Source organism: Hemitrygon akajei, chromosome 27 (genome assembly GCF_048418815.1).
Source record: "Hemitrygon akajei chromosome 27, sHemAka1.3, whole genome shotgun sequence".
NCBI classification, from domain to species: Eukaryota; Metazoa; Chordata; class Chondrichthyes; order Myliobatiformes; family Dasyatidae; genus Hemitrygon; species Hemitrygon akajei.
Genome location: NC_133150.1, coordinates 34,234,626 through 34,254,852, shown reverse-complemented (window position 1 = coordinate 34,254,852; position 20,227 = coordinate 34,234,626). Strand labels below are relative to the sequence as shown.

The 20,227-nt window shown below is 43.5% G+C and overlaps 1 protein-coding gene across 1 annotated transcript in view; it reads left to right on the top strand.

The window, feature by feature from the left end:
• Window positions 1-20,227, top strand: part of mfsd4aa (major facilitator superfamily domain containing 4Aa) — a 68,212-nt gene that overhangs the window by 29,396 nt on the left and 18,589 nt on the right. The window contains exon 4 of the mRNA XM_073030604.1: window positions 3,159-3,318. Coding sequence (XP_072886705.1) covers window positions 3,159-3,318 — 160 coding nt within the window. The remainder of the gene's footprint in view (window positions 1-3,158; window positions 3,319-20,227) is intronic.

Here is a 20,227-nt window from a genome sequence, read left to right as displayed (position 1 = left end):
GGTCACTGAATGCTAAATTCCAACCCACCCTTCCACAACCCCCCACCACCGAATGCAATACACTAACCCCCCACCACTATTGCTTGTCATTCACCTTGTGTACAGACACTCCAGTGCTTTATGGACATACATTCAATCTATTTATATAAGCTATCTTATGTATTTATATTTGTTTTTTTGAATTATTGTGTTCTTTATATTTTTGTACATTTTGTGCTGCATTGGACCTGGAGTAACTATTATTTAATTCCCCTTTACGATCTCAAATCTTGAGTCTAAATTGAGAGGAGTTACTACCGGTTGGGTTCCTGGATGTCATGAAGAGGAGGGGCTGAAGGGCAGCTTGTCCCATCTTGTGAGGGGTCCTGAGAAAGGAATGGTTGGTGGAGACAATTCAGACCATGCGCATATGTGGGTTCTTTACAAAGTACAGTACTATGCAGAGGTTTTATGCACAGATGTTTAGCTTGGGTGCCTCGGACTTTATTGCACAGTATTGTAGTAATTCTATGTATTGCACTGTACTGCTGCTGCAAATAAAGGTCAACTTTTGTGACACATACGAGCAGCGATAAATCTGATTCTGACATGTGTGTCTATTATGGACTGAGTGTAGGAAGGGGCCAGGGAGATGGGAATCAAGGTTGGGAAAAGGGGAAGGGAGAGGGGGAGGAGTGAGAAGCACCAGGGAGAGGTTCTGTAATGATCAATAACCCAATTGTTTGGAATCAAATGACCTTGCCTGATGTCTCGGGGTTGGATGTGTCTGCACACTTGCCACCTGTCCTCCATGCCTCCTGCGGCACTCCACCCTCGTCATTCCCAACATCCTTTGCTCCTGCCAGAGTTACAAACTTTCTCTCCCCTCCATGTCAATGAATACAGTACTGTGCAAAAATCTTAGATGCCCTAGGTGTGAGTGTGCGATCGATCTTCAGGAGTGGACTACAATGCATACTCCTGCTTCAGTGCATGTTTCAGCCAAGGATGAATTTCTGCCCCCATCTGTGTCTGATTAACAGTACTGATGGATAGCACATTAATTGTCTGTTTGAACTCAAACTTCGGCATTGATCCAACACACAGAATGACTGCTGACATCCGGCTCAGTAGTCCAAATTTAGTAACACACTCAGACTTCCCTGCTTTTTCATTAATGGCCACTGTCCTAAGGTTGGAAGCGAGACTAGTGACTCTTCTGGGGAGTCTTTAATCTGAATCAAAATTCCATGTCCTGCATATTCTAAAGATTTAAAGTTTAGCTTTATTTGTCACATGTACATCAGAACATATAGTGAAATATGCTGTTTACATCAACGACCAACGCAGTCTGAGATGTGGGGCAGCCCGTGAGTGTCACCACACTTCCGACACTAACATTACATGCCCACAATTTACTAATCCTAGCTTGTACATCTTTGGGATGTGAGAGGAAACCCATGCAATCACGGGGAGAACGTATAAACTGCTTAAAGGCACAAGTGGGTATTGAACCTGATCTTACAGCTGCCGCTGTAAAGCTTCACGCTATCTTTTACACTACTGTGACATCCTACTTTTGATTCTGAAGTGAGATGGCTGAATTGGAGTGTAATTCGTCAATGCAGAATTGCATACAAAATTCAGACACTTCCACATGTTTATCCCCAGCTCTTAGAGACCGTGGCATTTGCTTTGACCTTGAGTTACTGGGATGCAGTAATGGTTGTAGTTCCATTGATACCTGGTGGTTGTTTGGAAGATTTTCTCTGTTTTGTCCACTCACCTCAACAGGCCAGAGTTCTTGGTCTCCTCCACCGGGTGAGACGAGGTGGAAGGGTACATGGGAACACTTGCAAGGAGTCTTAATATCAAGTTCAGGTTGAGTAGAGTCTCCATGGTCACACAGCATGGCACGGTACCCTAGTGGTCAGTGTAAAGCCTTCCGGTACCAGCTGTGAGATCGGGGTTCGATTACCGCTGCTGTCTGTAAGGAGTTTGTACGTTCTCCCCGTGACCTTGCAGGTTTCCTCTGTACGCTCTAGTTTCCTCCTACATTCCAAAGTGTTAGCAAGTTGTGAGCATTCAGCGTTGGCACTGGAAGCGTGCTTCCTCCAGCACATCCTCTGACTGTGCTGGTCATTGACGCAAATGATGCATTTCACTGTATGTTTTGATATGCGTACGACCAGCCCAATAGAGCTAATCATTAATCTTCAACTTCTCCACTCCAAGTTACACTGCTGGGTGCAAAAGTATTGGAGAGTGTGAGTGTACTCCTGGATATTAGATCTGCAGGCCACATGGTACAATGACCTTTATTGCTGTGCATGATTCCCTGCCACACTTAGAAGATGTTAGAGGTAACATGAAGATCAGAAAGAAACCCATTGGTTCATCCTGGCTACATTATATCTATGTAATCAAACATATGATGTCTCAGCTGCTTCAGGAAAAAAAACAAGTATATATGCTATCTCTCCAGCCAACAAAGGAAGGTTTAGAATGAGGCATTAACACAATTTTATTGCACACTAGACCCTTGGTCTAGTGGCTCAGTACAGACAAAGATAAAGATTAGCTTTGCTTTTCACGTGTACATCAAAATATGCAGTGAAATGCCTTGTATGTGTCAAGGACCAACATAATCGGAGATGAGCTGGGGGCAGCCTACAAGTGTCGCCATGCTCCCGGTGCCAACATCGTATCCCCACAATTTACTAGCCATAACTTGCACATCTTTGGAATGTGGGAGGAAACTGGGAGCTCCTGGACGAAACCCAAGCTCAAGTTCTAGTTTAATTGTCATCCAGACTTGCATGATTGCAGCCAAACAAAAACAGCGTTACCCCGGGGCCAAGGTACAAAACACAATACCTACAGTCATACACAGCACAAAACACATATAAGATATCAGTAAAATCCAGTCACGTAAGAAACAAATCCAAGACCCTGGGTTCATGAATGTTGCAGCAATCTGCAATCCGCATTACCATGTGGTCGTGGGAAGAACGTACAAATTCCTTACGGTCCACAGTGGGTATCGAAACACAACCTTGTAGCTGCTGCCATAAAGAGTTACGCAAACTGCTATGCCACCAAGATATTTCTTGTCTTGTTGACCAGGTGTGTTAATTCTGTTATTTCCTCCTTCAATCCATTGACTTGTTTCTCTCCAGTTGCCCGTGCCCGTGGCCGTGCTCTTCCTGATGTGCAAGCAGGGATTCGGGGGCTGCTGTAGCAAGAAAAACGCACCCCTCTTGCCAGCCGAGGAACTGCCCGCAGACCTGCAGATGGACAGATTATCAGCAAGGCAGGAGGTGACGTTAAATGCCAAAGGTAGGTGTGGTGCAGCCATGAACACGATAAACAGTGTTAGCATTGAGTGTACGTATATGTGTCATCTCATGTGGATGTGGGGTTGTTGGGTCTCTGACTCAGGCCATGCCCCTGTTGTCACCATTTAATTGAGCTCTGACAACTTGCACTTGTTCCTCAATCAACCTTTACTTACTTGTGCAGAAGAGCAACATGTCCTCTGTCACGAAAGTTTGAGCAAAGAAATGCCGATTTTATACATAAATTGACTAATTGTATACCAACGTTGATCCAATAGAAACTTCGTGCACTTCTGATTCCTGTCATTTGCATATTTAAGTACCAAACATAATCAATATTTCAGGAGATAATAACCAATTGAATCCATTGTTACTTAATAATTGGTAAAATAACTGTCCAATAGTGAGTGTTGCCCTAGAATTCTTCATTTGCATCTTTATCTTGTTTTGGCATGCTCGGTGACCTTGGCTCCCTGGCTTAAACGGAAAGGCTGCACAGGAGTTAGGTTTTCAAGAGCCATTTTCAACCTGGGTGGCTGGGCTATGTGTATACACCATCTGTCAGCTTATCATCTTGATTGTTGCCTTAGTGAACTTTCATGCAGAGAAAGGAGACAAATTGTCCCCACTCTGTTTGGGTTAGCACACCATTCTAACCCTTGCTTTACTGCAGTTTCAACAACCGACTACAGAGATGTTGGAACTGAGAATGCCATTCTCACTCTAGCTGGGTGAGATGTTTCACTAAGTACCCTTGTCAGACCTCTTAGGCACAGGTTAAAGACTCTGCATCACACAGGAGACTATTATCAGTTGTCATCACCAATCCCTCAGCTCACTGACCATTTGGTACCCTGTGCTCCATTTTAACTGTTAGACACAAGAGATTCTGCAGATGCTGGAAGTCAACAACAACACACACAAAATGCTGGAGGGACTCAGCAACCTGATGAAAGGTCTCGGCCTGAAACATTGACTGTTCCCCTCCATAGATGCTGACTGACCTGCTGAGTTCCTCCAGCATTTTGTGTGTGTTGCCCTTTGCAGGTGTTGCTCTGCACTAAATGGCTGGTGCATTTCCAGCAGGCCCTACACTTCCGAAAAAAGTACATGAAGTGGTGTAGAAGCTCAGCAGAGCAGGCAATATCTGTGGAAAGAGAAACACTTAACGTTTCAGATGAAGGACCCTTCATCAGATCTCAAAAGAAGTCATTGGCTTTGAGACATTCAATTTGGGACTTCCCCAGCCTGTGCTGGGTTTGAGGTCTGTCTGTGTGTATGAGAGTGGGAGGTTGGGAAAGGGGTTTTGTGTGGTTCTGATGAACATTGTGGCCATGCTATGTTGGTGCCAGAATGTTTAGCAACACTTGGTGGGCAGCTCCCAGCACATCATGAGGTCTAATGGCCTTTAGTACAAATGACAGATTTCGATGGATGTTTCCACAAGATGCAGAATGGAATTAGGGCATTCTGCTCTGTCATTCCATCATGGCTGATTTAATATCCCCATCACCCCATTCTTCTGCCTTCCCCCATAACCTTTGACACCCTTACTAATCAAGAACCTATCAACCTCTGCTTTAAGTATACCCAGCAACTTGGCCTCCACAGCCATCTGTGATAACAAATCCTACAGATTCACAACCCTCTGGCTGAAGAAATTCCTCCTCATCTCTGTTCTAAAGAGATGTCCCTCTATTCTGAGGCTGTTGCTCTCTGGTCCTAGACTCCTCCACCATAGGGAACATCCTTTCCCCATCAACTCGTGTCTTAGCCCTTCAATATTTGATGGGTTTCAATGAGATCTCTCCCCCACTTCTAAATTCCAGTGGGTATCGGCCCAGAGCCATCCAATGCTACTTGTATGTTAACCCTTTCATTCCCAGGATCATTTTTGTGCACCATCTCCAGACCCTCTCCAATGCCAGTGCATCCTTTGTTAGATAAGGGGCCCAAAACTGCTCAGAATACTTGAACTTCCAATATATTTATTTATTGAGATACAGTGGGCAATAAGCCCTTCTGGCCTTTCCAGCTATACCACCCAATCATCAACCCCCCCCCCTCCCGATTTTACCCTCGCCTAATCACAGGACAATTTACAATGACCAATTAATCTATCAACCGGTATGATTTTGGACTGTGGGCAGATATGGGTGCATTTGGTGACAACCCACACAGTTGCGGGGAGAGTGTACAAACTCCTCAATTGAACCCTGGTCGCCTGTACTGTAAAGCGTTGTGCTAACCACTACACTACAAGTGATAAGTGAATCTGAATCTGTATAATGAATCGTGCAATAATAAAACAAAATCTTTTATTGATGTGTGACACTGAGAATTAGTTCTTAAAAAAGAATGACACCTGAGTGTTTGACTAGTTGCCTCATTATCAAATGGATGAAAGCTAATAGACGGCCTCATTTTATAATCCCTCCTAATACCAGTAGGCAGCCATCAATCCCAGGAGATCATGAGTTTGAGCCTCTGGTGGACTGTGCCCTCTCCAGGGTGCAAGTCTGGGTGGGAAGATTTGAAGAACCGGTTATTGCCTATGCAGTCGGTTCCCCCCTCCACATCACTGATATAGTCCAAGGGAAGGGCAAATGCCGATACAGCTCGGCACCAGTGTCGTTGCAGAGGTTGCCAAGGTGAAGTTGTAAACAACATCAGATTGCCTTAGGGACCCCAGCTCCGGATTTCTTCCTCAGGGTTTACTCCCGATGTCTTTCCCAAGGGTGGGTCCTGCTGCAAGGCAGCAGAGGTTTAAAATCAGTTTTCCTCCCCTCCCCCCATAGACTTCCACAAAAATAAGAACAGGAGATGTAACTGGGGTTGCAAATGCACTGCCATCTCTCCTGTACCATTATATTAAATACTCAGATCTCCCATAGCTCTTTCAAACCCTGCCAACACCTTCTGAATGCAATGCTGGTTCCTGTCACTGCTGTGCAAGACTGCCTACAATTGAAACTCAAAAATGAGAACTTAAATACAACTGTTCATTTAGGTGACTCGGTTGCTGCCAATAGAAGCTGTGAACCAGTCATCCATAACACTGAGGAATTCCATTTTCTTCTTGGACACTTACTTTATTAAAATGGTTCATTAATTGGCCCATTACCAACCTAAATTATAACTCTCTATGATTTTTTTTCACATTAAAGTTAACCTGATTTTTGAAAAGAATTTTCTACTGTGTAATAATATTGGAAAATAAATGTCCTCAAGTCACAAAATTTCAAGAGTACAAGAACTGTGAGGTAATGTTGCATCTCTATAGCCCTGGTTAGACCACACTTGAAATATTCTGATAGGAATATAGGTTATAGGAAGGATGTGGAATCCTTAAAGAGATGCAGAGGAGATTTACTAGGATGCAGTATAGGTGAACTTGATAGAGGTGTACAAGCTGTTAAGAGGCATAGATAGAGTGGACAGCCAGAAACGTTTTCCCAGCGTGGAAATGCCTAATACGGGGCATAATTTTAAGGAGATTGGAATAAAACATAGGAGGGATGTCAGAGGTAAATTTTTTAAATAGAGGGTGGTAGGAGTGTGGAAAGCACTAACGGGGTTAGTGGTAGAGGGAGATAAATCAGGGACATTTATGAGACCCTCTTGTTAGGCACAGGGGTAAAAGAAAAACAGATGGCTGTGTGGGAGCCAAGTGTTAGATTGATTTTAGAGTGGGTTAAGTAGTCGGCACAATATCGTGCTCCAAAGGGCCTGTACTGTTCTATGTTCTCTAAAATCTCTGTCTTCCCCACGCTTTAACCCTCTTGATATATCTAAAAGCACTGAGACTTTCTGGACCATTCACTCCTTGCTTAACACTTGTAGAGAACATGCGGTGCATGCCAGCAGGCGATCCTGCTCTGAGTTACCCTGACTGGGAGCTCAATACTGACCTCATTCTACATACTAGAGACGGAGCATTTGCACAGGAACCAGGATAAGGACTGTGCTGGTCCCACCATCTCTACTCCCTAACGCCCACTCCCTGACTGGAATCGCATGTACACGATACAGAGAAGAGCCTGTGCCTGTTATCACACAGATTAATTCATTACACAGTGCATTGAGGTAGAACCAGGTAAAATAATAACGATGCAGAATAACAGTGAGAGAGCGGGTAAGCGGTAAAGTGCAAGATCATAATGAGATACAGGACTGTGTAAAAGCCTCAGGCACATATACATAGCGAGGGTGCCCAAGGCTTTTTCACAGTACTGTATTTGTCAATGTGGAGTGGAGAGTGGGTTTGTAAATGTGGCAGGAGAAAAGGGATGGCAAGGGTGCAGGATGGATGGGAGGGGAGGGGGACAGGTGATAGAGAAACAGTGCCAAGGACAAAGAATGGCACGGGTGCAGACAAACCCAGCTCTGAGACACCAGGCAAAGTCATTTGATTCCAAATAATTAGTTTATTGATCATTGCAGAATATTTTGCTGATGCTTCCTGCTCCCTCCCCTCTCCCTTCCCCCTTTTCCAACCATGATTCCCCTCTCCCTGCCCCCTTCCTACTCTCAGTCCACAATAGAGACCCATGTCAGAATCAGGTCATAATTTTTTTTTTTTGAGGGGGGGCAGCAGTACAGAGCAATGTCTAAAGTTACTACAGAACTGAGGTGTATGGCAATGTAATTGGTGGAAATGTACATAATTCACAACCACTAACATTTGAGTCAGGGTTTCACTTTAAGAAATTGTTTCTGACATGATGACACAATTACGTAAAGGTTTTTTAGTGAGCTTTGGTGTTCAGGTATTGGAGTTTAATAAAATGTGCAGTGGTTTTCCTTCAAGATAAAATATCTCACTTTGTTTTATTTACGAAAACCTACATAGGCACCCTAGCTATATATGCGTCTAAGAATGTTGCACAGTATTGTAGATTGTGAGGTCAAGAGTCCATCTTATCGTATGAGGGAACCATTATAACACGAGATAGCAGCTGTCTTCTAGTCTGGTGGTTTGTGCTTTCAGGCTTTTGTGTCTTTTTCCAAACGGGGAAAAGGAATGTTCAAGTTGAGCGGGATCATTGTTGAGGTAGTGAGCAGATTGAACTTCTTCATGATGGAGAGGTTTGCTTCGGTAACGTGCTGAGGTGCGACCACAACTCTCTGCAGCTTCTTGCTGTTACGTGCAATGCAATAACAATGCCAGGTGGTGCATCAGTAAAAATTGATAAGGGTCGATGTGGACGTGCTAAGTTTCTTTACCCTCACAGGGGAGTAGAGCCACTGGTGAGCTTCCTTTGCCCCAGCTTCTACGTGGTAACGGGACAGGATAGGTAATGTTCATTCCTAGGAACTTGAAGCTTTCAACGCTCTCAAACTTAGCACCATTGATGTAGAGAGGAGCATGTGTACCCCCCTCTTCCTGAAGTCACTGATTAACTCTTTTGTTTTGCTGACATTGGGGGAGAGGTTGTTAAGTTTGTTGTCGTGACGCCATGTTACTAAACTCTTTATCCTTCCTGTACTCGGACTCAACATCATTTCAGCTACGGCTCACTATGGTGGTATCATCAACAAACTCGTAGATGGAGTTGGTTGACTTTATAGGGGGTATTACAGGGGGACAAGGGATCACCACTGGAATTCGAGGCGAATAGTCCCGAATTCGAATCCAGTAGGCTACTTGCGTGCTTTACATCCATGCTAGGTTGAGTACCGAGCTAGTAACCCAGCCTCGTAAAAAAAAACAGGCAAATGTTAATGAAGTGGCAAGGTTGCTGGCCAATGTGCCACAAGGTGTGGAAAGGAACAACAATCGGGGGCTAAGGCTGCAGCCTTGCGGAGCACCAGTGTTGAGAATAATTGTGGCAGAAGTTTTGCCGCCTATCATTAATAATTATTAGTCAGGAAGTCAAGGGTCCATTTTAGGAGGAGGTGATGACCCCCAGGTTTGGGAACAGCATTTCTGCTGTAGTTACATTGCTGCAGCAAGTGAGAACTGGTGAGGTCAGAACCGGATGGTATTTGTTCTCCGTCGCTGGGCCAGGAAAGGCGAATGAGGCTGATAAATCTTGAAATTTGTTTGCAAAATACCTCCAGCATATTTTGTCAATAGCTTTTGAATGCTGTGTTTAAGTAGCAGTGTTGTCACAGACGTTGTAGGACATGGGGTTTGGAGAAATAAGTTGCCCAAGTTGTCAGTGGCGAGCCTTTGTTATCAACCCTGTGAGCAGAGTGGAGGTTCATTAACTATGGAATCATAAAGCAGACTGATTTAGTTTTGTTCGTGCTTGATCTTGGGGGCATTGTGTCTGACAAGGTGAAATCAGAGAAGCTCACCAAAGTCAGCTGTATCAAAAAGGTTGCATTCTTGACCCCAAGTTCAAGCTCTATTTCCACTCTCTCCAGTATGGTGTTGAAGGAAAGGCAGGTACACACACCATTGGAAGTACCCTTCTCCAAGTGAGACATTAAAATGAAAGCTATCACTGCTGGATATAAAAGATCCCATAGCAGCAGTTCAAAGAAGGGAAATTATACTCTAAATCCTTGCCAAGGTCTCTGCCTCAGTCAATATTTCCAAAGCAACTTATCTGATCATCAAATGTTTGTGTGTGTGTATTATCTGCATCATTTTCTCCATTACAACAGTGATTGTACTTGAGCAGTAAACTAATTTGGGCTACTTTGAAAGGGATATTAAAAGGATTATAGAAATGTGACCTTCTCAACTCGCCTTGATCCACCCTCTCCAGCATTTGCCCTCACTTGTCAAGATGGATTGGTGTCTTAGCTGCTTTCTCTGGATATCTGGAGTCTGAGCCTGTGATTGTAGCTCCTTGGTGGCCCTTTCTGCCCATAGGATAGGAAGACCTTGCATTGGTGCTGCTAACTAACAATGATACCATCACCGTCTTTGAGCTTACAGCTTATTGAGATGCTTAATTTGAGGATAGAACAAGAGAAAGGGATGTTATTCCTTTGTGCAGTATAGTGGTTAGCATAATGCTACTACAGCGCCAGCAGTCATGTATTGGGGTTCACTTCCTGCCGCTGCCTGTAACGACTTAGTACGTTCTCCCGTGACCGCATTGTTTTCCTCCGGCTTTTCAAAGACATACATTTAGGGGTAGTGAGTCGTGGGCATGCTATATTGGCATCAGAAGTGTGGCCGTACTTGTGGGCTGTCCCTAGCACAATCCTCACGGATTAGATTTGACACACTTCCCTGTGTGTTTTGATGTGCATGTGACAAATAAAGCTAATCTTTCGATCTGAATGTTGGGAACACAGAGCAACTAAGATATAACACACTGTAATAAATTTCATAATATACCAATGACTGTATTTTAAACAAGAATCATGTTACAGTGAAGGATGCTAAGTAATGTACCATTTTTTAAAAAAGCAGTAAGGAGATGCTGAAGGTTTTATAATAAAGTCATTTTGCTCACGTGTATAGAAGTACTGTGTGAGCTGTGTGGACTTGTAACTTTTAGACCCAACATTTAACCAATGGCCATTGCTGATTGCACCAAACAAGCTACATTATGTCATAAAATATTTACATCCTGTTGGGCTTGCCTACCACATACCTGTAGTAATGTCAAAAGTACAACTATAAAAATAAATGTCCTGATGCAGGGTTTCATCCTGAAACGTCGACAGTTCCTTTCCTCTCTCTCAGGTGATGTTCAACACAAAGAGTTCCACCAGCAGACTGTTGATCACTGACAATAAACTAAGTTGGCCTAAGTGGTAGATGCTTCATTATGCAATATTTTGAATGTTTGTCGTTACGCTTTCTGCTTGAAGTTAGAGGATTGTGGACTGAAGGTGTACTCCAAAGATTTGAACAGATAAATAGCCACACATTTTAGTGGAGGTTTGGTCTGTATACTAAACTGAAGTTTTACCTGGCTGTAAGGGGCATTTCAGAAGCTCCAGGGCAGTAGTTGACAAAGAACTAATGGGACTAGATTAGATGGGAATTTTGGTGACACAGGCCAGCTCGGCTGAAAGGCCTGTTATCATGTTGTATGACTCTGTGACTAACAAGAATATTGTCTTGGCCAGCATTAAAGGCTCAATGAGAAAAAGAAACTGCTGGTTTGTCGGAAGTTCAGTCAGAATCTGTTCATTCCGCCATGTCAGTCCATGGCGTCCTCTACTGCCACGATGAGGTCACACTCAGGTTGGAGGAGCAACACCTTGTATTCCGTCTGGGTAGCCTCCAATCTGATGGCATGAACATTGATTTCTCGAACTTATGGTAACTGTCCCCTCACCATTCCCATTCCTGTTTCCCTCTCTCAACTTATCTCCTTAGCTGCTGGTGCTATTCCCCCTTCCCTTTCTTCCATGGTCTTCTCTCCTCTCCTGATTCCCCCTCCTCCAGCCCTTTACCTCCTTCATCAATAAGCTCTCCAGCTCTTTACTTCACCCCTCCCCCCTCTGCCGGTTTCACCTATCACCTACCACCTTGTGCTTCTTCCTCCCTTCCCCCACCTCCTTGGTCTGGCTCCTTCCTTCTTCCTTTCCAGTCCTGATGAAGGGCCTCGTCCTGAAATAACGACTATTTTCCAGAGATGTTGCCTGCCCTGCTGAGTTGCTCCAGCATTTTGTGTGCATTGCTATCTGTAGAGGGAAATGGGCAGTTGACCTTTCAGATCTAGACCTTTCATCAACCCATTTCCCTCTGCAGAAACTGCCAGACCTGCTGAATTCAATTTATTTGCACCAGATTCCATCGTCTGCAGTCTCTCGTATCCGTTAATGGTGTAGCATTAATGAAGTAGATTGGTTGATCATTGCTTTTTTTGGACTCTTGCTGTGCTACACAGCGAAGTACATAGTTGACTGGTAGAATGTATTCTTGCCTTGTGATAACCAGTTGGTCTGATTTCCAACAAAATGCTGCTTGGTTGAGAATTTCAGTCTAAATATCCTGGTACCTTGCATTTACATTCACCTTTACCATAACAATGTCTCCTGTGCATTGTTTCACAGGAGTAATATCAAACCAAAAATTGACAGTGAGACACATGAGATATTTGGAGATATTAGTCAGAGAGGCATAATGACAAGCTTGCCCTTCCAGCATGCGTCACAATCCTCAGAGACGAGTTAAGTTTTGGAGACAAGAAAGGGAGATGTGAAGTGGGAAGGGTCGAGATACAATAGCACCTATTTACTGGAATGATGAGGTAGCAGTGCCTCGGCTTAACAAATATTTTGCAATAAATATACACAGAGCTATGAGGAAGCTCCTACATCGCATCCATGGTTTATTTAGTCCACAGAAGGGGAGGAAGCAGATGGGGGGGGGGTGCCGGGGTGGTAGTTAAATTCACAGCCATGCACATGGATGAAGGGCTGAACGGATTCATTCCATAGCAGCATAGCGGTTCGTGCGACGCTATTACAGCTCAGGGCATCGGAGTTCGGTGTTTGATTCCGGTGTCCTCTGTGAGAAGTCTGCCCGTCCTTTCCCGTGAGGGGTGTGGGTTTCTTTCGGGTGCTCTAGTTTCCTCCCACGCTCCAAAGACTTGCCGGCTTACAGGGTAATTGGCTACTGTAAATTGCCCTGCAACTCGGCTAGTGTTAAACAGGAGGGTTACTGGGCGGTGCAACTCAACCGGCCACAAGGGCCTGTTTCGCGCCCTTTCTCTAAATAAAATGAAATGAGATAGCCAGTCCCTGATTGCCTTTGCGGCAGGGTCCTGAAATGTCATTGATTCTCACTGAGCTGTGTGAAACCAGTTTGTCTTGTGATTGCACAATGCAAAATACAAACATTTCCTGACCTTCGCATCCTAATCTTAGCCAGAGACACACCCATCTTTATATTTCAGTAAAACAAATGCCTTGCCTTTTCTATGAGATCATACTTCATCCACAAGTAAACTTCATTGTTTGCTTAGAGAAACGCACAGTAATGTGCCTTTCTGGCCCAATGAGCCCGCACCACTCGATTACGCCCATGTGACCAATTAAGCCGCACACCTTTGAAATGTAGGAGGGAAGTGGAGCAGCTGAAGGAAACAAACGTGATCAGTGGCAGAACATACACACTACTTACAGACATCGGTGGAATTGAACCCAGGCTGTCGGCACTGTAAGAAGTTAGCCAGAAGCCCAGGCTCAGCGAGAAGAGAGCATGGGTCCTTGATGACTGATGCTCTATTCTTGTGGCAACGCTCTTTATAGATGTGCTCAATTGGGGGGGGGGGGCTTTTCTTGTATTGGACTGGGCAGTATCCACCACATTTGTTGGCTTTTCTGTTCCTGAGCATTGGTGCTTCCATGTACAGTGATACTCTCCACTGTACGTCGATAGAAGTTTATCAAAGTTCTAGGTGATGAGCCAAACCTGCATGTGTAGATAGAAGTGCTGCCATACCTTCTTTATAGTGGCACGCAAGTGCTGGTCCCAGAACAGATCCTCTGAAATGTTAACACCAAGAAATTTAAAGTTACCACCCCTCCACCTACGGTCCCCTAATGAGGGCTGTCTCATGGACCCCCATTTTTCTAACCTGGAGTCAATAATCAGCTCTTTGGTTTTGTCTTAAAAAAAAATTACAACTTTGACACAACACCATTCATCAGTATGGGACAGGTATTTTGGTCTAAATACTTCCCTGCGCAAATTTCCAGAGTAGGATTAGACCACATCCTCCAAGAATACTTTCAAACAGAATTCAAAGTTTGCAGAAAATTTATCATTGAAGTACATATATGTCACCATATCCTACCCTGAGATTAATTTTCTTGAGGGGCATATTCACTAAATACATAGAAACATAATAGAATCAATGAAAAACTGCACACGACAAAGGGGGACAAACAACCGATGTGCAAAGGCCAACAAATTGTGGAAATACATAAAAATAAAATAATAATACATAAGTAATGAATATTGAGGAGTCTTTAAAAGAGAGTCCACCAGTTGTGTATAACCAGTTCACGTTATCCCCTCTGGTTCAAGAACCTGAGGGTTGAGGAGTAATAACTGTTCCTGAATCTGGTGGTGGGAGAATCGGCAACTTAACTTGGATTCTGTGAGATTTCCACAGTATTACTGATATTGCCTTTCTTACTGGTAACACCCTCTTTCATGGCGAGTTGTTGTACCACTATGGTTGTCGAATGCTTCGACACAACCTATCCCAGTTAAAACAAACTTGAAACAGCCAGAGGATATCAGCCTAAAGCAGGGGTGGCCACCCTTTCACATTCTGTGTGTCAATTTTTTCATACTCGAGTTCAGATGCGCCATACAACTCTTGTACCCCCATTCAATTCTTGTAAAAATATGTTAATATAGACGTATTTAGCATTTTACACGATATATTGATTTAATATAAAAACAAGATAAACATTACTTATCTTAATGAGACTTTTAACAAATATATTCTGTCTTCTTTTGATTTCTTCCTTTTTCTTAATCATATATTCTTTCCGTAACTCATACCCAAGCCCTAGCTTCAGTTTTCCTTCTAATTCAGTCTGATGTTGTGTTTTATAGTGTCTATTAAGATTACGTCTTCTATTATGTGAGAAAGTGTTTTCACAAACGATGCACAACGGTTTTCCTGATGGACCCGCTATAAATAAGAACTCATTTTCCCACTGTTCAATGAATTCATGCTTACTATCACTTTCTGCTTTTCTTTTGCTCATTTTCTTTTGCACTGTGATGGGTAACTGAATGTAAAAATGAGGCTTGATTTTTGAAAAAGTACAAACCTGCAAATGTTCACAAAGGACGAACAAAGCACAACTCTGTAGTGCACGAAATTGTAAACTGACTGACAAAAACCTGCGACGCACTGCTGGTGCAGACGCCTGGTGTCTCGGGTTCAAACAAGTATCAAACGTGTATCGAACAGTTATGGAACAATTACCAAACAAAAGTCCTTCTTTCCTAGTTCGACTCATTGAACATTTTTTAAAAATTGAAAACAGATTAATGTGAAAGAAGATAACATTCACCAAAAGATGTGCACGGAATAATAAAATCGCTAAAAATAATTGCTAAGTTTTAGATTTCTTCTCAGTAAAACCCACTTCTAGCTCTAAGCTACTTGAATTCCTGTTATAGATTTTTTTCTACAAATCGGTTTTTGGTTAATACTTTTTGCATGAGTAGGCTTAGTTTTTATTATTATCACTGGGGTGCAATGCGCCATAGGTTGGCCATCCCTGGCCTAAAGGAACATAAGACACAAGGAAACACACCCAAAGTGCTGGAGGAACTCAGCAGGCCAGGCAGCATCTATGGAAAACAGTAAACAGTCAACGTTTTGGGCTAAGACATTCATCAGGACTGCTGAAGGTTCTCGGCCTGACACATCAGCTGTTTACTCTTTTCCATAGATGTTGCCTGGCCTGCTGAGTTCCTCCAGCATTTTGTGTGTGTGTTGCTTTGGACTTCCTGCATCTGCAGCTTTTCTCATGTTTCTGATACATGAGAGCCAAATTGTTTTTCATTGAATTAAATTTGAAACAGGCGTTGTAGTAGATTAGGAACCAGTATCACTTAGCGTGATTCTTCAGCTAATTTCCCAAGAAAAACTGTTTCTTCACGTTGCAGAAGAGCTGAAAACTTATTTTTAGAGGCATTAACAATGGGTGATGCAGTGGTTACATCTTTAATCCCACTTTCTCTGTTGTGGAACTTAAATCTGGTTAATTGTCTGCGGTGTAAGTCAAGTCTCGATATTAGTCCAGCTGGTAAAGTAGAATGGGAAATAGCAGATGGAATTTGATGTTGACGTGTGGTATTGCACTTTGTCAGGACAAAACAGGTTTGGATTTGCACAGTTAACCATAGAGCAGTGAGAAATGGGTTAGAACCAAGGGATGTGGGAGCACAGATCCTTAATTCCTTGGAAGTGGAGTCACAGGTACATAGGGTTGTGAAGGGCGATTTTTGACACATTGGCCTTCATAACTCAGTGTTGAGTACAGCAGTTGGGATTTAATGTTGAAGCTATCTAAGAAGTTAATGAGGCCAAATTTGGAGCATTGTGCATATTTCTAATCACCTACTTACAGGAAAGATATCAGTAAGATTTCATGATAATAAACCTGACTCAGATACTGAAGATTGAAAGAGTATGGAGATGTTGCTGAGACTTGAGGAGCTGTGTTGAAAAGGTTGAATGGGTAGGGTCTTAATTTTCCTGGAGTGTAGAAGAAGGAGATGAGATCTGATAGTGGGATACAAAATCATAAGGGGTATAGATAGGGTAGATGCAAGCAGGCTTTCCCTGCTCAGACTACAACTAGATGTCATAGGTTAAGGATGAAAGGTGAAGTAATTAAGAGAAACCTGAGGGGGAATTTCTTCACTCAGAGGGTGGTATGTGGGCTCATTTGCAATATTTAAGGGGCATTTGGGGAGGTGGGGGGGGGGGGGGCGTTGATGGTCCAGGTGCAGGTCAATGGAACTAGGTAGAGTTTCAGTTCAACATGGACCAAATGGGCCAAATGTCCTGTTTCTGTGCTCTAGTACTCAATGACTCTACGGTATTGATGACCGTGCATCCACTGGATTATTGTTGTAGCTCCTCTGATTCACTAGTGCTGTTCAGAGGAGGCATGTGAACCATTCTTACTGGGTCTAGCCTGTATGTGACTCCGAACCTACCAGTGATTGCCCCACGCGGTGGTCACTCTGTTCGGTTGGAACTGAGAGCCGTCAGTCGATGCAGCAATGATGAAAGGGTATGCACCTTGAGAAAATAAGTGAAGATGTAAACCGACAGGTCACAAGATCTGAGGAGTTTGGCTTCTGGAACAGCTCCTTGCAGAGTTGCTTGGGTGTGCCATGACATAGGAGTCCGTTAATATTTGATTTTTCTGTGAAGATTTAATGTGCCTATTGCATTCCAAGTGTGATTTGTTCAGGCAGTCAGATCTGCACCATCAACCACAAGTGTCACATCTGACATCAATCCCTCTTGGTGATCTGAATAGTTCTTCTCAATCACCACCCACTGCTCCTGCCTCAGAGCTAATTCTGAATCTACCTGCAGTTCTGTGCAAAAGTCTAAGGCACACATATATTGCTGGGGAGCCCAAGACTTTTGCACAGAACTGTATCTGTCAATGTAGAATGGAGAGCGAGTTTGTGAATCTGGCAGGAGCAAAGGATATTTGGAACGGTGAGGGTGGAGCGCTGTAGGAAGGATGTGGGACAGGAGGCAGAGAAGGAGTGCCGGGGTGGGGGTATGGCACGGGTGCAGATACACCCAATCTGGAGTCACCAGGTAAGGTCATTTGATTCCAAACAATTGGTTTATTGATCATTACAGAATGTCTCTCTGGTGCTTCACACTCCCTCCCCTCTCCCTTCCTCTTTTTCCAACCATGATTCCCCTCTCCCTGCCCCCTTCCCACTCTCAGTTCATAATAGAGGCCCATATCAGAATCAGGTTTATCATCACTCACATATGTCATGAAATTTGCTTTTTTTGTTTCCTGCTGCAGTACAATACAATACATAAAATTAATACAGTGCTGTGTAAAAGTCTTAGGCACCCTAGGAGTATGTCTAGTTCTCCCTGGATTCTGATGGGAACTAACCTTCTATACCAGCCTACTATGCAGGACCTTGTCAAGGACTTGCTAAAGTCCAAATAAACAACATCTACTGCCCTATCCTCACCTACCTTTGTTATTTCCTCTTCAGGAAACTCTAAAAGGAGGCACGGTAGTGTAGCAGTTAGCGCATTTGTTCTACAGCACCGGGGATCTCTTATCGGAGTTCGATTCTCGCCACTGTCTGTAAGGAGACTGTGCCTTCTCACTGTGGCCGTGTGGGTTTCATCTGGTGTTTTAGTTTCCTCCCACCTTTCAAAGACCTACCGGTTAGGGTTAGTGAGCTGTGGCCCTGCTCTGTTGGTGCCAGAAGCACGATGACACTCCAGACTACTCCAGCACGACCTTGCTGATTTGATTTGACTCAAACAATGTAATTCAATGTATAAGTGACAGAATAGCTCATCTTTAACTTTAAAAAAAAAACCCACGATTTTCCACATACACCGTATGCTGACTCCTATTCAGACTCTGTCTATCAAAATGCTGGTAGATCCTGTCCCTCATTCCCTCCAAAGACTTCCTCTCTCCTGATGGAAGGCTTGTTGCGTATACACAACAAGAATGACAACAGTGTACTAAGTCTAAATATTGTTAGCCATGGTACATGCTGGGGAACTTGCAGTGTGGGGACAACGAACCGGGCCTGCCAAGACAAATATGCTCGTCCTCGAAAGCCTGTGTCTGCACAACAAGGCTGATCTCCTGGTCATTCCCTGGATCGTCCTTGCTACCTTTCTCAAACAATGAATAACCTCAGCCACATTCCATTCCTTGGGAACTTCAACTTCCTAGGTAATTTTCTTGAATGATCTTGACAGCAAGCTTAAGCCTGCCCTGCTCTGCTAGTCAATAAGATGACCTAGATGATCTTTATCCCAGTGCCATTTTCCTGCCAGTTCCCCAGAATCCTAAAAATCAATTGTGCTCAGCCAAATCACTTTGACTCTATCATCAGTGGGAGCCTGCACTGCACTGGGTGCGGTGTTAACACTTTGGCCAAACTTTGTCCCCAGTGAACAATTTGGGAAATTCTGAGGACATGTAAGCTCTGTTGTTGACAAAGTAATAGTGTGTGCCCTTTAAGTGCACTTGGGTAAGCATGCAAAGAGAATGATTTAGTGGCAAATCTGTTTTTCTTGTTTATAGCACCAGAATGTATAATTACAGTACTGGGATCTAGCAATTGCATATGCAGTTAATATATTATATCTATCCAATTTCTAAAACCCTGCAGAAGACATCAGTGCCTTGTACTTAACTGAACTGCCTGTTCTAACTGATTAGCATCTTGTAGGGTTTATTTGGCCAGTGCTGTGAACATAACAGACTGGTGATAGTGTGCAGATTGCTACCACAAAGTAAGGTCAATGTGGGTAAAACAGCAGGATTGAAAGGAGTTAGAAAACTACATGAGGGAGGAATAAACAGAACAGTAACAACTTGATATTGCATGAAAGACATTCATTTAAAAAGAAACCAAGATACCAAAGCATTTCAGAAAAGCATGAATAAATAGGAGCAGGAGAAGCTTACATGAGCCTCCTTGAGATTAAGATGATGGTTGACCATCAGATTTGTTTTCCCCCCAACAATGTCCATTTTCTTGGCAATTCTGAAGTCTGTCCTGGTTTTCAATATCCGTCACTGCTCCCTAGACTGGGTCTTTCCAACAGTTCGAACCGGCAAAGAGAAGAACTTCGGGTCTTCAGGTTAAGGGTTTGATCTCTTTTCTGAAAACTTGGATCAGAGGAAGGAGCAGCATAGAAAGGGCTCTTTCCATTCAACTCATCCGTGCCAACCACATTACCTTTTGCACTAATCCCATTTCCCACATTAGTCAAATGAGACCCTATGCCATTTCATCCAAGTGCCCTGTCTAAGTGCCTTTTACACATTGTAATGGTCTGAATGTTGAAGTCCTGATGATGGATGCTGCTTTCCTGCGACAATGCTCCATGTACCTGTGCTCGATGGTGGGGGGAGCTTTATCTGTGATGGACCAAGACTTATTGAGCCTTTTTGTAGGATTTTCTGTTCAAGAGCATTGGTGTTTTCATACCAGGCTTTAAGGGAACCAATCAATATACTGTCCTCCACACATCCATCGACGTTATACAAAGTTATGGATGTCATACCAGGTTTCTGCAAAGTGCTAAGCCATGCTTTCTTAGTAATTGCACTTGTGTGCTGGGCCCAGGACATCTCCTCAGAAATGATAGCACAGAGGAATTTAAAGATGCTGACCTTCTCCACCTTTGATCCCCAAAGAGGGCTGGCTCATGGACCTCCAGTTTCCTTCTACTGAAGTCAATAATCAGCTCTTTGGTCTTGCT